We start from the raw sequence: 17,248 nt of genomic DNA, 5'->3' as shown, positions 1-17,248 counted from the left end.
GTGGCAGGGCTATGGACCACAGAGAGCCTAATTCACCAGCAGTCTGGCAATAGACATCTAAAAGAAATTTCTGAAGGCTTGTTCAGTGCACATCTTACACAGGTCTCTGATGGGATATTATTTGCAAGCTGTGCTGCGGTCTCTAGACTTTCAAGAGCATTTAGGAATATTGTATAACTTTGTGTGAATTGTCCCAGAAGTCTTTTGCTTTCACTTACTCAAATGATATTGTCTGTATCTTTTTTTGCTCACCTTCAGGGTTCTTCCCATTTTTAAATCCCTTTCAATACTGTTCTTTGTCTGTTCTAAATATTATCTATAATTACTTGATTTTGTCTGTTGTGCTTAACCTGCTGGACTCATGTCTGTAATTCTATTGAATATGATTTTGCTGTATAGTTCATACAAAATGAACCTCGAATATGTCTATCCTCTGTAAGGTCTGAAATATTTCTAGAACCATTCACATTTTTTTGTGCCAACTCTCCAAACTAACCTGCCTATGCAATGTTTAGCCTCACCACGAGAAGTGACTCTCGGCTGCTGATGGCTGGTGGTAAAGGAGGGCACAACCAGATGTGTGCCTCTCTCAGATACTAGGGACTGAAGCCATCATGTAAAGAGCTCTGCCAGCTTATGCCTTGTGCCTCTCTCAGATACTAGGGTCATGTGCCATCATGTAAAAAGCCCTGGCAGGTTAGGCCTTGTGCCTCTATCAGATACTAGGGTCATGTGCCATCATGTAAAGACCCCTGGCAGCTTACGCCTTGTGCCTCTCTCAGATACTAGGGTCATGTGCCATCATGTAAAAAATCCTGGCAGGTTAGGCCTTGTGCCTCTCTCAGATACTAGGGTCATGTGCCATCATGTAAAAAGCCCTGGCAGGTTAGGACTTTAGCTTTTATCAGATACTAGGGACTGGTACCATCCATAAACACCCCAGGCAGATTAGGCCTTGTGCCACTCTCAGATACTAGGCACTAGTGGCATCATGTAAAGAACTCTGGCAGTTTAGGACTTGTGCCTCGCTCAGATACTAGGGACTGGTGCTATCATGTAAAGACCCCTGGCAGCTTAGGCATTGTGCCTCTCTCAGATACTAGGGACTGGTGCCTTAATGCAAAGAGCCCTGTCAGCTTAGGTAATGTGCTCCCCTCAGACACTAGGGACTCGTGCCATTGTGTAAAGAGCCCTGGCAGCTTAGGCCTTGTAACTCTCTCTCAGACACTATGGAATGGTGCCATGATGGGAAGAGCCCGGGCAGCTTATGCCTTATGAATCCATCAGGTAGGAGGGCCTGGTGTCATTATGTAAAGAACACTGGCAGCTTAGACCTTGTGCCTCTCTCAGATACTAGGAAGTGATGCCATCCTGTAAAGACCCCAGCCAGCTTATGCCTTGTGCCTCTCCAAGATACTAGGGACATGTGCCATTGTGTAAAGAGCCATGGCAGGTTAGTCCTTTAACTTTTATCAGATACTAGGGACTGATACCATCATGTAAAGAGCCTTGGCTGCTTATGCCTTGTGCCTCTCTCAGATACTAGGGACAGTGTGCCATTGTGTAAAGAGCCCTGGCAGTTTATGCCTTGTGCCTCTCTCAGATACTAGGGACATGTGCCATCGTGTAAGGAGCCGTGACAGCTTATGCATTGTGCCTCTCTCAGATACTAGGGACATGTGCCATCATGTAAAGAGCCATAGCAGGTTAGGCTTTTAACTTTATCTGATACTAGGGACTGGTGCCATCAGTAAACAGCCCTGGAAGCTTTGGCTTTGTGCCTCTCTCAGATACTAGTGACTGGTGCCATTGTGTAAAGAGCCCTGGCAGCCTAGGCCGTGTGCCCGTCTCAAACACTAGGGACTGGTGCCGTCATGTAAAGAGCCCTGGTAGATTAGGCCTTGGGCCTCTCTCAGATACTAGGGACAGGTGCCATTGTGTAAAGAGCCCTGGAATCTTAGACCTTGGGCCTTTCTCAGATACTAGGGACTGATGCCATCATGTAAAGAGCCCTGGCAGGTCAGGCCATGAGCCTCACACAGATACTAGGGACATGTGCCATCATGGAAAGAGCCCTGGCATCTTAGACCTTGGGCCTCTCTCAGATACTAGGGACTGATGCACTCATGTAAAGATCCCTGGCAGCTTATTCCTTGTGCCTCTCTCAGATACTAGGAACTGGTGCCATTATGTAAAGAGCCATGGCAGCCTAGACCTTGTGCCTCTCTCAGATACTAGGGACTGGTGCCATTGTGTAAAGAGAGATACGCATCTCCTCGTACGCCTGGACAAGACATCAGATAGCGCGCTGCAGGGCGGACTAGCTGCCTACCCGATAGCGTTTTTAAAAAATTCCCGTTTTTGTATTTTGTTTATTTTAAATTGTATTTACCTTGTTTTTACATGCTCTGCGCAGTCCCTCTACCTGCACCATAATTGGAACAAGCACCGTGCTTTTGCGGGTCCCTTGAGTCACCTTTCGCTTTTGGCGGCCATCTTGGGGGGAGACTTGGACGCCTGACGGCGCCATTTGTGTTAGCAGACCAGCTGTCACAAGGACACGCTGACCTGCATATAAGGTGAGCATTATAGGCGGGCTATCCTGTTAGTATCTACTCGTATGCCTGCACAAGACATCAGATAGCGCGCTGCAGGGCGGACGAGCTGCCTACGCGATAGCATTTTTAAAAAATTCCCGTTTTTGTATTTTGTTTATTTTACATTGTATTTACCTTGTTTTTACATGCTCTGCGCAGTCCCTCTACCTGCACCATAATTGGAACAAGCACCACGCTTTTGCGGGTCCCTTGAGTCACCTTTCGCTTTTGGCGGCCATCTTGGGGGGAGACTTGGACGCCTGACGGCGCCATTTGTGTTAGCAGACCAGCTGTCACAAGGACACGCTGACCTGCATATAAAGCTGCCACTATTACGCGCAGTGTTTGTGCGCAGCGTTTGCGCCGTTGACACGCCGGAGTCACGCCAGAGTCTAGCCCGTCTGCGCCCGTCCGTGCTAAGGACGGGCTATAGGGCGGGAGACTCTGGCCCCTGGCTGCACTTGATATGTCTCCCCTGGCAGGTCCTTGGTATTCCTATCAGGATCTCACTTGTTTGAAACCTGCATGGCTGCCTTGCCACTTCTCTTGTTCTCCGGAGACACTCCGAGACACTTTTTACTGTAACTGTTTTCACATCTGAGGTAAGTCATCGACAGTTTGTTCTCTTAGGCCCTCCCCTTTCCCTGCCACCTCCCACACGTTGCCTCCCCTGAAAGAATCGGGCTTTCTGATTAACACTAGATCATTAGTGAAAAATAACATCACCTTTCGTGATTTTGTCACAGCAAGAAAGCCCACATGGGTGTTTCTTACCGAAACCTGGGCCACTGAGTCCTCAGGACCTGACTTGGTAGAGGCTGTGCCGGATAGGTATTCTCTATCTAGACTGGATAGAGTGGGGCGTAGAGGAGGCGGCCTTGGAATCCTTTATAAGACCTCCCATACTTGTCATACCACCCAACTCTCCAGGCCCTCCGACCTTTTTCAAGCCCTCCACTTTCTCATAAAATCTCCCGAGGTTGCTCCTTTTGTGGGTATCCTGGTTTATAGACCTCCGGGGCCCAGGACTGATTTTAGTCAGTCCCTTCTTAACATCTTAGAGCCCTATTTCGGATCTGCCAATTTGACAGTTCTGGGTGATCTAAATTTTCACTTAGATAACTCAAACTCCAAAGATTCTTTGGCCCTTCTGGACTCACTATCTGCTTGTGATCTTGTGCAATTGGTCAAACAGCCTACTCATCAGGCGGGCTACATACTAGACGCGTTTTTTTCTAATGATGATAGGCTCAAAATAGACGACCCCATCCCACTGGCCTGGTCCGACCACTTTGCCGTTCCTTTGGAGCTTCGGGTCGCTTCGAGGCCGGCAAAGACTGGTGTTTCCAGTCAAATCAAATCTAGGAGGAACCTCAGGAAAATCACGAATGCCGCGTTGGCCCCATAGATGCAAGATCACAACGGTGATCTTTATGAGGATGTCAACTTGGCTGCTTCTGAACTGTCCAAAGCCATTAGCGCAGCAGTAGATGCGCTGGCTCCTATTTCTTCTTGCTATTCTGCGAGAAAGAAACCCTCAGCACCCTGGTTTTCGGAGCCTCTTAGGCGCATGAGACAGGGGTGCAGGAAGCAAGAAAGGGTTTGGCGGACGAGCTGGAACATGAAGGAGAGGGATAAACACAAGAAGCTCCTTAAGGAGTACAAGATGGAGATCATCAGAGTGAAGCAAGAGTATTTTGCTAATCTGACAATGGCTCTTTCCTCTCCCAGGGATCTTTTTAAAATAGTGGACTCGCTTTGTACGTTACAGATGCCGGATCCTGTAGTAAGCACCCAGGAATTCTGTGATAAAATCGCAGGATTCTTCCATTTGAAGATCGCGGACATCTATTCGAATCTTGAATTACAAAGATTAGTCACCCCTCCTCTGCCCATCCCCCCCTTCTGTCCTCAAAGGAGGCGTTGTCTACCACCGCTAGGACTTTGTCTGAGTTCCCACCTTTGTCCTATCAGGATCTTGACCTGCTCTTAAATAAGATAAGGTCGGGGTCTCCACTGGACCCATGTCCCCTTAAAGTTCTGAAGGAGTGCAGAGACTCCTTATTGCCCTTACTGCTGGACATCATGAATAGGGCTATGAGAGAGGGCACTTTTCCTTCTCAATGGAAGAGTGCGGTGGTCAGACCCCTGCTAAAGAAGCCAACACTAGATCCTGAGGTGCTTAAGAATTATCGCCCCATTTCTTTGCTTCCAGCTCCAGCAAAGATGATGGAGACTTACCTAAATCGAAACGCTGAAACGCTGAAACGCTGAAACTTCCGATATGCACATTTGGTGCATCTGCAATCTATAAAGAAGCAGCGTTGACTAGCCTTCATACTGGGGCATAATACTAGCTTTTACCCTAAATTTGCCAGTTTTTGTAGTCTTCAATAACAAACGAAGTATAGGTCCTATACCATACGAGGCCCCTCTCCTTTTGTGTTTATTTTTATTGTATTACCCCTTTTCTTTCACCATATGAAACCACTTTCACCCTTAATCATGTGAGAACATCCTCCTATTTTAATGGCAATCACGGAGTGAAAGCTTCATACAACTCGGCAAAATCATTGCTGCTCTCATTCCCCAGCAATGTTTGTACGTTGCCATAACACCTATCTCTGACAGCGCGAGGACACTTGCTTCTCAAGCCTCGTTCCGCTGTTTCAAGCTCACCGAGCTTGCTTTCCAAGCCTCGTCTGGATACTAACTAGGGATTGGACCTGGCCTTCAAGCCTCAGCGTGAGGACGGCCTCCGATTGGCTGCGGCTAACCCCGCCCTCCCGGGCCCCGACTGACACACCATTTTAGCGGTTCTGGCGCCGAGACCCACATCCACGGGGGCCGGAGCAGGAACAGCTAGGTGCCACGAGGGTGCTAGGCATTGCGGGCGTAAGGATTCTGCACATCAGTAACTCTGAGCTAAGTACATGTCCTGTTTGTTTCCATTGTGAGACCGCGTAAATTTACGAGGTATTCCTTTCCTTTATTTTACTTACAGGGTGTGCCATTTTCGCCTCCACCCTCCTCCCGAAACCCATGGGGCGTGGATCTTTTATTACACAAGTGAGATCCTCAATATCAGCACCTGTGCCCCCTCCCACCCCTATAGGAGGTAGCACTTCTGACCACGACTATATGGTCGATTGATCTCTATTCACGAGTGCTTCAATCTAAGCCGCTCTGTCCCACGGCCTGTAAACTCCTTCTGCCATAGTGCATGTCCACATGCCTGTAATGCCCCTGCGGGCACTCCTACAGCGCTTCCTGGCACTAAAATAGATGTATGGCACCAGGTCGCCTTCTAGACCAATTTACAGCGTCCTAAACCCAGAGACTGTGCTGACAAGCTCATACCTGTAAACATTGATCGTTTGTTTCGTCTTACATGTATGTTTGCCTTTTTCCTTTTCAGACTACACAGGTTCCTCTGAGTGGAGGTAAATCCCACAACTTGTGGTTTGTGTTCTGTTTTGCACTTTTTTACACATAAAACAGTTTTTAACTTTCACGTCCTTAGGTTTGGGTGGGCCTTAGCGCGCCCATACCGCCAAGGTACACGCTACATGGTCCTGACGAATGCCCACGTAATTCTTACACTTAGGAAGGGCAGAAACATGTTGACCCCACTTTAAGTGGAAACTCCCATCATAATTTGCGGTAGTTTTTCCACACATATCCTTTTTTAACCATGTCTCAACTGACCAACAAATAAATCATTGTGTTTGGTACAGTTTCAGACATTTTTAACACCACTTTTCACACCATTTTCACAAAAACCAGCTCCGCAGTAATCTGGCGTTGCAGCACACCAGGGAGGCATTCGGCTTCTCCTGGTGGGCCCGATGATGAAGCATGTCACCAACCAGGTTGGTGAGTGAGGGCTTCCGAAGAAACCCCCCAAGATTTCCAATGTGTTAATGAAAAGGGTTTTCTTCACACTTCTTCTCACAGTCCTTCCACAGTCTTTGCCGCTGTTTCTTCATGAAGATACCAGTGCATTTGACACTCTTCTTTTGTTTTGTAGACTCACCTAAATCAACATCTGGCGGCTTTTCTTGACTCCTCGGGTCTTTTAGATCAATCTCAACATGGTTTCAGGAGGCATCATAGTACAGAGTCAGCCCTTACGGTTGTTTTGAATAACATCCGTATGGAGGTAGACCAGGGACATACCACCGTCCTGGTCCTCTTGGACCTGACAGCCGCCTTTGATACCCTATCCCCTTCGGTTTTAACATCTCGCCTGAGGGAGATAGGGGTGGAAGGGGCGTCTCTGAGTCTGTTGGCCTCCTTTTTGGACCAGAGACAACAGAGGGTTAAGCTGGGCGAGTTCCTATCTCCATCCCTGCCTGTGCAATGTGGGGTCCCACAGGGGTCGGCATTAAGTCCGACCCTGTTTAACATCTACGTGACCCCGCTTGCCAGGCTGGTTAGATCTTTTGGGATGGAGGTAATCTCTTATGCTGACGACACACAGATCTTGGTTTCCCTTTCCCATCTGGGTAACTCTTCACCGTCCAACTTTAGGAACTGCATGGAAGCAGTGTCCCAGTGGATGATTTATAATTCACTAAAGTTGAACGGTGAGAAGACTGAGATCTTGGTGTTCGGCCCAAACAATAACATCTGGTCACCTGAATGGTGGCCGCCCTCGCTGGGGACCTGTCCTATTCCTACGGAGTCGGCAAGGAACTTGGGAGTAATGATTGAGCCCGCCCTCTCCATGACTCTGCAAGTCAACAGAACTCTGGCTACCTGCTGCGGTATCATTAAAATACTCCGAAAAATTAAACATTACCTGTCTCCTCAGGCGCGGAAGCAAGTGGTGGTAGCACTTGTCGCTTCGCGACTTGATTACTGTAATGCCTTATACACCGGCATGAATAAGAGTCTGATACAGCGTCTTCAGACTGCCCAAAATGCGGCAGCGAAATTCGTTCTGGACGCGCCCAAACTTGCGTCAGCAACGGCAGCCAGGAAGGCCTTACACTGGCTTCCTATTGAATCGAGGATCATCTTCAAAACACTTTGCCTGACCTATAGTGCACTCTCTGGTAAAAGGGCGGGGGGTGTTAAGAAACTGCTGCTACCCTATGTATCTGGCAGAGACTTGCGCTCTTCTTCAAAGAACTTGTTGGCTGTTCCTCGCTTCCGCAGAAATAAATGGGGCGGTAGGGCTTTTTCTTTAATTGCCCCTAGGCTTTGGAATACCCTTCCTTGTGAAATTAAAGCTCAGCCTTCCGTTCTGCTTATTCGGAAAGCACTGAAAACATGGTTGTTTGTAAGGGCGTACCCGTAGTTACTGTCTTTTTTTGTTCTTATGGTTTTGCTGGTAGGCGCCTTGATGCCTTCGGGCTTAGTAGCGCGATACAAGACTCATTTCATTTCATTTTCATTTCATTTCAGACCGGGCAGATTAGGCCTTGTGCCTCTCTCAGATACTAGGCAGTGGTGCCATGATGGAAAGCACCCTGTCAGCTTCGGCCTTATGAATCTGCCAGGTAGGAGAGCCTGGTGTCATTATGTAAAGTGGCCTGCCAGCTTAGGCCTTGTACCTCTCTCACATACTAGGGAGTGATGCCATTGTGTAAAGAGCCCTGATAGCTTATATCATGCACCACTCTCAAATATTAAGGACTAGTGCCATGGAGTAAAGAACCCTAGAAGCTTATGCCGGGTGCCCCTCTCAGATACTAGGGACTGGTACCATTGTGTAAAGAGCCCTGGCAGCTTAGGCCGTGTTCCTCCCTCAAACACTAGGGACTGATGCTGTCATGTAAAGAGCCCTGGTAGCGTATGCTGTGTACCTCTCTCCGATACTAGGGACTGGTGCCATTGTGTAAAGAACCCTGGCAGCTTATTCCTTGAGCCTCTCCCAGACACTGGCAACTGGTGCCATCATGTAAAGAGACCAGGCAGATTAGGCCTTGTGCCTCTCTCAGATACTAGGCAGTGGTGCCATCATGTAAAGCGCCCTGTCAGCTTAGGCCTTATGAATCTGCCAGGTAGGAGAGCCTGGTGTCATTATGTAAAGAGGCCTGCCAGCTCAGGCCTTGTGCCTCTCTCAGATACGAGGGTCTGATGCCATCATATAAAGAGCCCTGGCAGCCTAGACCTCGTACCTCTCTCAGATACTAGGGACTGGTGCTATTGTATAAAGAGCCCTGACAGCCTAGACCGTGAGCCTCTCTCAGATACTAGGGACTGATGCCATCATGTAATGAGCCCTGGCAGGTCAGGCCATGAGTCTCTCACAGATACTAGGGACTGATGCCATCATGTAAAGAGGCCTTGAGACTCTCTCAGATACTAGGGACTGGTGCCATCATGTAAAGAGCCCTGGCAGATTATGCCTGGTGCCTCTCTCAGAAACTAAGGACTGCTGCCATCATGTAAAGAGCCCTGGCAGATTAGGCCTTGAGACTCTCTCAGATACTAGGGACTGGTGCCATCATGTAAAGAGCCCTGGCAGATTATGCCTGGTGCCTCTCTCAGAAACTAAGGACTGCTGCCATCATGTAAAGAGCCCTGGCAGATTAGGCCTTGAGACTCTCTCAGATACTAGGGACTGGTGCCATCATGTAAAGAGCCCTGGCAGATTATGCCTGGTGCCTCTCTCAGAAACTAAGGACTGATGCCATCATGTAAAGAGCCCTGGAAGATTAGGCCTTGAGACTCTCTCAGATACTAGGGACTGATGCCATCATGTAAAGAGCCCTGGCAGATTAGGCCTTGAGACTCTCTCAGATACTAGGGACTGATGCCATCATGTAAAGAGCCCTGGCAGGTCAGGCCTTGATCCTCTCACAGATATTAGGGACATGTGCCATTATGTAAAGAGCCCTGGCAGCTTAGGCCTTGGACCTCTCTCAGATGCTAGGGACTGATGCCATCATGTAAAGAGCCCTGGCAGCTTATGCCTTGAGCCTCTTTCAGACACTAGGGACTGATGTCATTATGTAAAGAGCCCTGGCAGGTCAGGCCATGAGCCTCACACAGATACTAGGGACATGTGCCATTATGTAAAGAGACTTGGCAGCTTAGGCCTTGGGCCTCTCTCAGGTAGTAGGGACTGGTGACGCCATGTACAGAGCCCTGGCAGGTCAGGCCTTGAGCCTCTCTCAGATGCTAGGGACTGATGCCATCATGTAAAGAGCCCTGGCAGCTTATGCCTTGAGCCTCTTTCAGACACTAGGGACTGATGTCATTATGTAAAGAGCCCTGGCAGGTCAGGCCATGAGCCTCACACAGATACTAGGGACATGTGCCATTATGTAAAGAGACCTGGCAGCTTAGGCCTTGGGCCTCTCTCAGATACTAGGGACTGGTGACGCCATGTACAGAGCCCTGGCAGGTCAGGCCTTGAGCCTCTCTCAGATGCTAGGGACTGATGCCATCATGTAAAGAGCCCTGGCAGCTTATGCCTTGAGCCTCTTTCAGACACTAGGGACTGATGTCATTATGTAAAGAGCCCTGGCAGGTCAGGCCATGAGCCTCACACAGATACTAGGGACATGTGCCATTATGTAAAGAGACCTGGCAGCTTAGGCCTTGGGCCTCTCTCAGATACTAGGGACTGGTGACGCCATGTACAGAGCCCTGGCAGGTCAGGCCTTGAGCCTCTCTCAGATGCTAGGGACTGATGCCATCATGTAAAGAGCCCTGGCAGCTTATGCCTTGAGCCTCTTTCAGACACTAGGGACTGATGTCATTATGTAAAGAGCCCTGGCAGGTCAGGCCATGAGCCTCACACAGATACTAGGGACATGTGCCATTATGTAAAGAGACCTGGCAGCTTAGGCCTTGGGCCTCTCTCAGATACTAGGGACTGGTGATGCCATGTACAGAGCCCTGGCAGGTCAGGCCTTGAGCCTCTCACAGATACTGGGGACACATGCCATCATGTAAGGAGCCCTGGCAGCTCAGGCCTTGAGCCTCTCACAGATACTAGGGTTTGATGCCATCATGTAAAGAGCCCTGGCAGCTTAGACCTTGTGCCTCTCTCAGATACTAGGGTCATGTGCCATTATGTAAAGAGCCCTGGCAGCTTAGGCCTTGTGCCTCTCTCAGATACTAGGGACTGGTGCCATTGTGTAAAGTCCCCTCACAGCTTAGCCTTCTGAATCCATCAGGTAGGGGTGCCTAGTGTCATTATGTAGAGAACCCTGGTGGCAATACATCATTCAATTTGGTTGTTGCAGGTAGGGCACGCCAGGAGTGGTTTTTGATAGTTATTTTTCAAATCAATCCAAGCAAGAGAGATACAAACACAAAAGGGCAAAAGAACGAAGAAGAGAAATATGGAAAACAGTTGCGAGGGAGAAAGCCGGGATGAAAAAGAATTTGTAAGAGTGAGATAAAGAGGCAGGAAGTATATGTTGGTGGATTAAAGAGACTTGAGCTGGAATCAAGTCTACGCAGGAATCAAGTCAGCACCACAACCTTAGAACAAATGAAGCAATGCCTGGCAGCTCAGCTCTTGTGTTTTTCTTAGATATTAGCTCCTGGTGCCATTTTGCAGGGTCTTTGTTGGCTCGGAGGTTCTTCCTTTCAGACATACCAAGGTCTGGTACCAATATGTAAGCCCTGGTTTGCTTGGCATTGTGCCTCACTCAAATGCTAAACAACAGCATCCCAACAGGTGATATTCATAGACAATTATGTAAAAGATGCACAGTAATTGCAGAAAGGAGGAAACAAGGAGACATCAAAGTTTTTTGAAAAATGTAAGGAGCAGTCTATATTTTAGAAAAATGAATACAAAAACAGTATCAGCACTATTTACATTAAATGTGGGTGTTACCCATTGAATCTTGTGCACAACTGTGACCGTGCGGATAAGTGAATGGCGCAAGTGACAAATGAGGCAAGGAAAACAGCTGCACAAGGCAAATATACAAACACTGTCTTAAGTTAATTCTGTGAATCGGCCCATTATACTTGCTTCTCCTTGCCCAAGACATACTAACCAATAATAAACATTCACTGGCTTTTCAGCTCAGATAGTGCAATCTATTATTGCAGGTGGCCCATGTACAATCTAGGGGTACTTAAATCTAATCAATTGGACCTAACTGATAGCTTGATACCTCCAGTTTGCGTCCACACATATTAGCATGTTAGCACGCCCATTTCCAAAGAATGATTCTGTTGCTATTTTATTTTCCTTAATAATGCATCCATTCTCTTTGAGGTCTTCATGGATCACCCAAAAATGACCCCTGTTGCAGGAAAGGCTAATTTCATGATGCTGAGCCTCAAGGGTTAAACTATTCTCATCAGTGCCTAATTTGTAAAGAAATACGTGCTGGGGCCTTTGTCAGGAGTCCACTGCAGTTTCCACCACCCATTGAGAGTACCAACACAACTACTAACCACCTCACACCTACGAGGGTTGCATTTGAGAAATCTCCAGGTCCCGAAAGCTAGGAGAAAGGCTTGGCAGGCAGTTAATAGTAATTCTAATGTAAATATAAATTAGACAAACACCTCCAACTTAAGTGCCTGTGCTGACAATTAAGTGCTAGTGCCGAACACTGGAAACCACAGACTCAAATTAAGTACTGCTTCTAATGTTACACAGCTGGCAAGACAGGAAACACCACCTCAACGAAGGGCAACAGTTTGCTAATCTCAAAGTAGGATGCATGCATAGATGACATCCACTGGGTCTTCAAGAGATGGGAGTGTGTGTTAGAGAGCCACAGGTTTCACCTCCTGATCAGAGTGTATAAGGACTCAGGCTGAATTTCTCAGACAAGCTAAAAGTAGTTAGAAACATTAGGGGGCATGGGGGCAGATGTATCATCACCATCATTTGCGATTCCCAAATAGCCATTTTTTAGAAATCGCTATCTGAGAATTGCAAATTGGGATGTATGTAGAAATTCGCTATTTTTTAGCGATTTCTTAAAATTCCTTCATTGCGATTAGCAAATTGCTAATCGCAATTAAGGAATAATTTCCCATTCATTTCTGTGGGCCAGGAGGCCCATAGGAAGGAATGGGAATTTATTCTCAATTTGCAATTTGCTAATTGCAAATTGAGAATTATTTCAAGGGTGCAAGGGTGTCTTAAGGACACCCTGCTGCACCCCTAAAATTTACATGTGTGCGCATATGGCGCACATACATGCCCTAAGGGCATGTATGAGCGCTACATGGCCCCTTTACAAAAAGTGCATTTTTAAAAGAATTCGCAAATTACCACTAACTACAAGTTGGTGGTAATTTGCGATTTCTTAAGGTGAAATCGCAAAAAATAAATGTTTCTTACATAGCATTTAAGGAATCGCAATTTGCGATTCCTTAAATGCTTTCGCAAAATTAAGGAATCGCAAAATTTGCGATTCCTTAATTTTTGCATCATACATACTATTTTGATAATTTTTAGTCGCTGCTTTTTTGCGAATCGCAGCGTTTGCGACTAAAAAATCCCTTGATACATCTGCCCCATAGTTACAAGAAACTGGTGGAGCGCGATGTTATGCAAAAAATGGTAACGCCACGCTCAGACAGCTTCAAAACGCAGGGATGCACCATATTCACATGAATGCAGTGAACCCGTGCGTTTCCTCCAGCACTGGCACTAAAAAAACTGCCTAGGGTGCCTGTGCTGCAAGGGCAGTTGTTTATGATCAGAAAGGGACACCTTCCTGCGCAAAAACAATCTTTGTAGTCAATGTGCTCTATCTATGTGTTGCTGTGTGCTTCAAATTGCAGCACACATGGAAAGAGCAACATACAAGGAGAATTAAATAATTTCTCCTCATATCGCCTTCTTAAGTGCAGGTATTCCCTGGCGCGCATTTTTAGCACTGCCCAATACCTTGTAAATATGGGGAAGTGTCAAAAAGCAATGGGTGTTGTGGCAGAGCGCCCACGGCAACACCTTTTGCATGCCCCTTTCAAGGTAAGTGGTGCATGAATTGGGTCGTTATTTACAAGGCGGCGCTAAGCCACATTAAGTGGCTTAACTCTGCCTTGTAAATAAGGGGAAGGAGGTAACGCCACCAGAATATTGGAGAGACTGACGTTCTGGTGACGTTAACGCCTTGCAAATATGCCCCTAGGTTTCAAAAGGATGCCACTTTCCATAATATTTTTAACACCACATCACATTCGGCTGCCTCACCAGTGTTCCTGCGTACGTAAGGTTCGAAGCGTCATCTTCTATGAAGCGAGAGAGGCCGAAGTCGGACACCTTGCAAACCAGGTTGCTGTTGACCAGAATGTTGCGAGCGGCGAGGTCTCGATGCACATAGTTCTTGTCGGAGAGGAAACGCATGCCAGAGGCAATTCCTCGTAGCATCCCCACCAGCTGGATCACACTGAAGCCACCTTCGTGTTGCTGGGAAAAGATGACAGAAGAAAGGATGAGTGAAGAACTAGACACTGACAAATGAATTACAAAGAAACATAAATTACCTCTAAAGTTATTTTAACCTCAAGAGCACCATCTCTCATCTGGTGTAGGAGTTCTCTACTATGCCCTTGAGCCTGGTTACTTATGGAACAAAGGTCTCACAAACAGGAATTGGCAACATTTAATTGTTTACATTTATTTTAAGTTTGCAAGTTCCAGGCTTCAAAAAGATTGCCGAGGTTTCAAAAGTTTAGCAAAGTTTTTCTGACTTTATAAGATTCTGACTATGGTAAAGAAGTTTGGGAAATAGACCGCAGACTAAGAAGTGTAACACAGGAAACAACGAATGAAGGAGACAAATAATAGGAAAAAAGAAAATTGTGTGACTTTCCTTAGGGTAATATATCTAATTTGTACAAAATCACATACATTATGTAGTTTACACACAGGTGATGATCTGTGCCTAGAAATTAAACAGTGACTGCAAACCTCATGTAAGACACCTCATGCTTGCTGGTGCGTTGTAGCATAATGCTAAATCGTGTTTAGAAAAAGGAGTTTTTTAGTGACACCGTGGCCCTAAAATTCATCGATTCTAGACCGGGGGAGATATGGGTTTGTGCATTTTTTAACAATTTGTGCAGCTCAGTCCTCTAAAATATTCTGCAGCATTGGGCTGCACTAATCTTGGCAAATTTCCAACCAATCCTCCTTGCTATTCCTCGTAAAAAATCATCTAAATACCTGAATATTACAGATCACCATTTGTGCACTGCACTAATACTGCTCATTCCCGACGTTTTCCACGCAATCAATTCTATCACCTATCTATATATATATTTTTTTTCACTGAAAAAACAAAAGGTTAAAGTAACATTATAGTTAAGTGAACCTGTCATTGACTATATTAAAGTTTTGAACTAAACAAAACACAGAAATTCACGAGTTGTAATTAGCAGCACTAACTATAACTTGCGCCCCAGCCATGCACTGCTTATGACCTCAAAGATATCATTTGAGATGTCATCAGTGATGTCATAAATTGTCATAGAACATGTCATGAGTGATATAATATGTGAGGTCCTAATCAGTAGGTGCTCATGTGGAAGGGGCGGGGCCAAGCAGGCATAGCTTGTAGGTGATTTGATGCCTTTGCATACATAGCAGCAATTAAAAGAGAGAACCGTGGACTCTGCTCTCAGACAGGGAAACCAACTCATCTTGGATAGCACCTACAGAAGACATGGCACTCTAATAAATCAACACTGCATTCACCTCCATCAAGGATTTCAGATCGTTCTTCGATGAGCAATTGAAAAGAAAACACACTGTCCATCTGCCTGGAAAATGGCGAAAATAGGTTGCATACTACTAATGTGGAAGGGGTGGGGCCAAAAGGGCGGAGCTTTTAGATGATTTTGCGCCTTTGCATACTCAGCAGCAATCAAATTTGAACACCATAGGCTGTTGTTTTTCCAAAGGTGTTGGTAGTCGTATGGCCCCCCCGCCCTTCTCCAAGTGGTTTTGGTCCCCCAGTGCCCAATCTGTTATTTAAGGGAAGTCCACCCCTACCTAAGCCTTAAAGAGAACCTGGGGAACCAATCCCCCAGGGCATGGCTTTTTTAAAGGGAGTTGAGCCTATTTGGGCCCTGGGAACCCCATCCTGGGCAATTGGTGGGTGCCCTCCCAGGGGAACCCACAAACAACAAGTTAGAGACCGCGGTGGGAGCCTCAGTAGCCCACGCAGCCCATGCCGGCTCCACATATGCTGCAGGAGCCAGCATAACTCCCGTCTGCCTGGAGCAGCTATTTATTCTTCTCCCTCTGGGTGTGAGCAATATCTTCATCTGTTTTCCTGCACGCATCAGTAAAGGGAAGGCAGGGTAACAGATCAAAAGTCTGCTTCCACCTGGCAGGAGCATTTTTAAAGCTCTTGCCACTAGGGAGGAGACTTTGTGTTTGCACCCATTTCAAAAATGTTCCCGCCAGGTGGGAGCAAACACAAGTATTCCTGCCTGTGCTGGCAGGAAAACTACTGTGTTCTGGGGATGGGCTCCCTAGGACACAGCAAGTAAGCCGTCCCCGGGGGATGGGGTCCCCAAAGGCAATAACAGCTCAGGGAAGGGAGTTGCACAGCCCCCTCTTTTTAAAGTATAGTAATGGCCCTAGGGAATTGGGTCCCCAGGGCGTTTTTAAAGGCTCCCTTAAAAATACAATGGGCCCCGGAAGATGGGTCCCTGGGGCTGAATATGGCTCGGGAAGGGGGCTGCATAGCCTCCTCCCCACATTAATGAATCATGCACCGGGGGCCACTTTGTTCCCTTCCCTTAATTGAACAATGTGGCCACTTATTTTTTTACTATCCCGTAGACGGCTTGTTGATCACTGCAAGAATTGACAATTTATTTTATATTCTTGCCCCGGGGGTACCTCTAGGTCCCCCCCCCATTGGGTCTAGAGGCAGAGTATCCATACCCTGCCCCCTTATATCACTTGTTTTTACTTCAGGACAGGAGACTAAGGCCCGAGTCCTGGAATGGCTTGCAGCTACATTTTTTTCATGTTGCTGGCAGCCGATGAGGGTGGTCAATCCTGTGGGAATCTGAAAAAGCTCCCTGGGCCGATCAAAGCTCTCTAATTGTAAATTGGCGCTCCTGTGAGACACTCTTAAGCTAATCTTGCGAGGGTTACTGGACACCATTAATTACTTACTTATTGGGCAGAATCCACGGCGCTGCACGAGTCCTCCCGCCGCCGCTATCACCTTCATTGCGGCCGCCGAGCCGAGGACTCGCTCTCCCTTCAACCCCTGCGGCGAGCGCAGGCAGCTCACGTCAGCAGAGCGCCAGAAGGTGCTACAAAGGCTCCCAACACCCAGCTTTGCGGGACGCGAGCGGGACGCCGGGCTAAGCCGGGGCAAAGGGCGGGCCCTCTGTGGCCCTCAGTGGCCCAAGGAGGACGGGACGGGCCACACCCCTTTCAACCAGCCACGTAGAACACGGCTTAAGGTGACTGTCTTCTAAACTTCTCTTTTCCTGGCTGCATGTATAGTGCTACAATTGTAAATTAATACCTACGATTACAAGCAGAGGCTATTTCTTTAAAGGATATAAAAAGCTACTTTACCAATAAATATCATGACAAAAGTCAAAAAAACTCCTATTGCTACAAGAGCCTCCACCAGGAACAAAGTGGCCCCTATTACACCTCTTCCAAGCCTTACGGCTATTGACAAAATGCTACAGAAAACATTAGGCGTTGTGGCTGACGCAATACAAAA

General features: G+C 47.2%; 1 protein-coding gene across 1 annotated transcript in view; it reads right to left on the bottom strand.

Moving 5' to 3' along the window:
* The window catches only part of LOC144767863 (ephrin type-B receptor 5-like), a 319,076-nt gene that overhangs the window by 11,678 nt on the left and 290,150 nt on the right, over window positions 1–17,248 (bottom strand). The window contains exon 12 of the mRNA XM_078651221.1: window positions 13,738–13,953. Within this exon, the coding sequence (XP_078507347.1) occupies window positions 13,738–13,953 (216 nt within the window). The remainder of the gene's footprint in view (window positions 1–13,737; window positions 13,954–17,248) is intronic.

The sequence above is a fragment of the Lissotriton helveticus genome, chromosome 7, assembly GCF_964261635.1.
Source record: "Lissotriton helveticus chromosome 7, aLisHel1.1, whole genome shotgun sequence".
Taxonomy (NCBI): Eukaryota; Metazoa; Chordata; class Amphibia; order Caudata; family Salamandridae; genus Lissotriton; species Lissotriton helveticus.
This window is presented reverse-complemented; position numbering and strand designations above follow the sequence as displayed.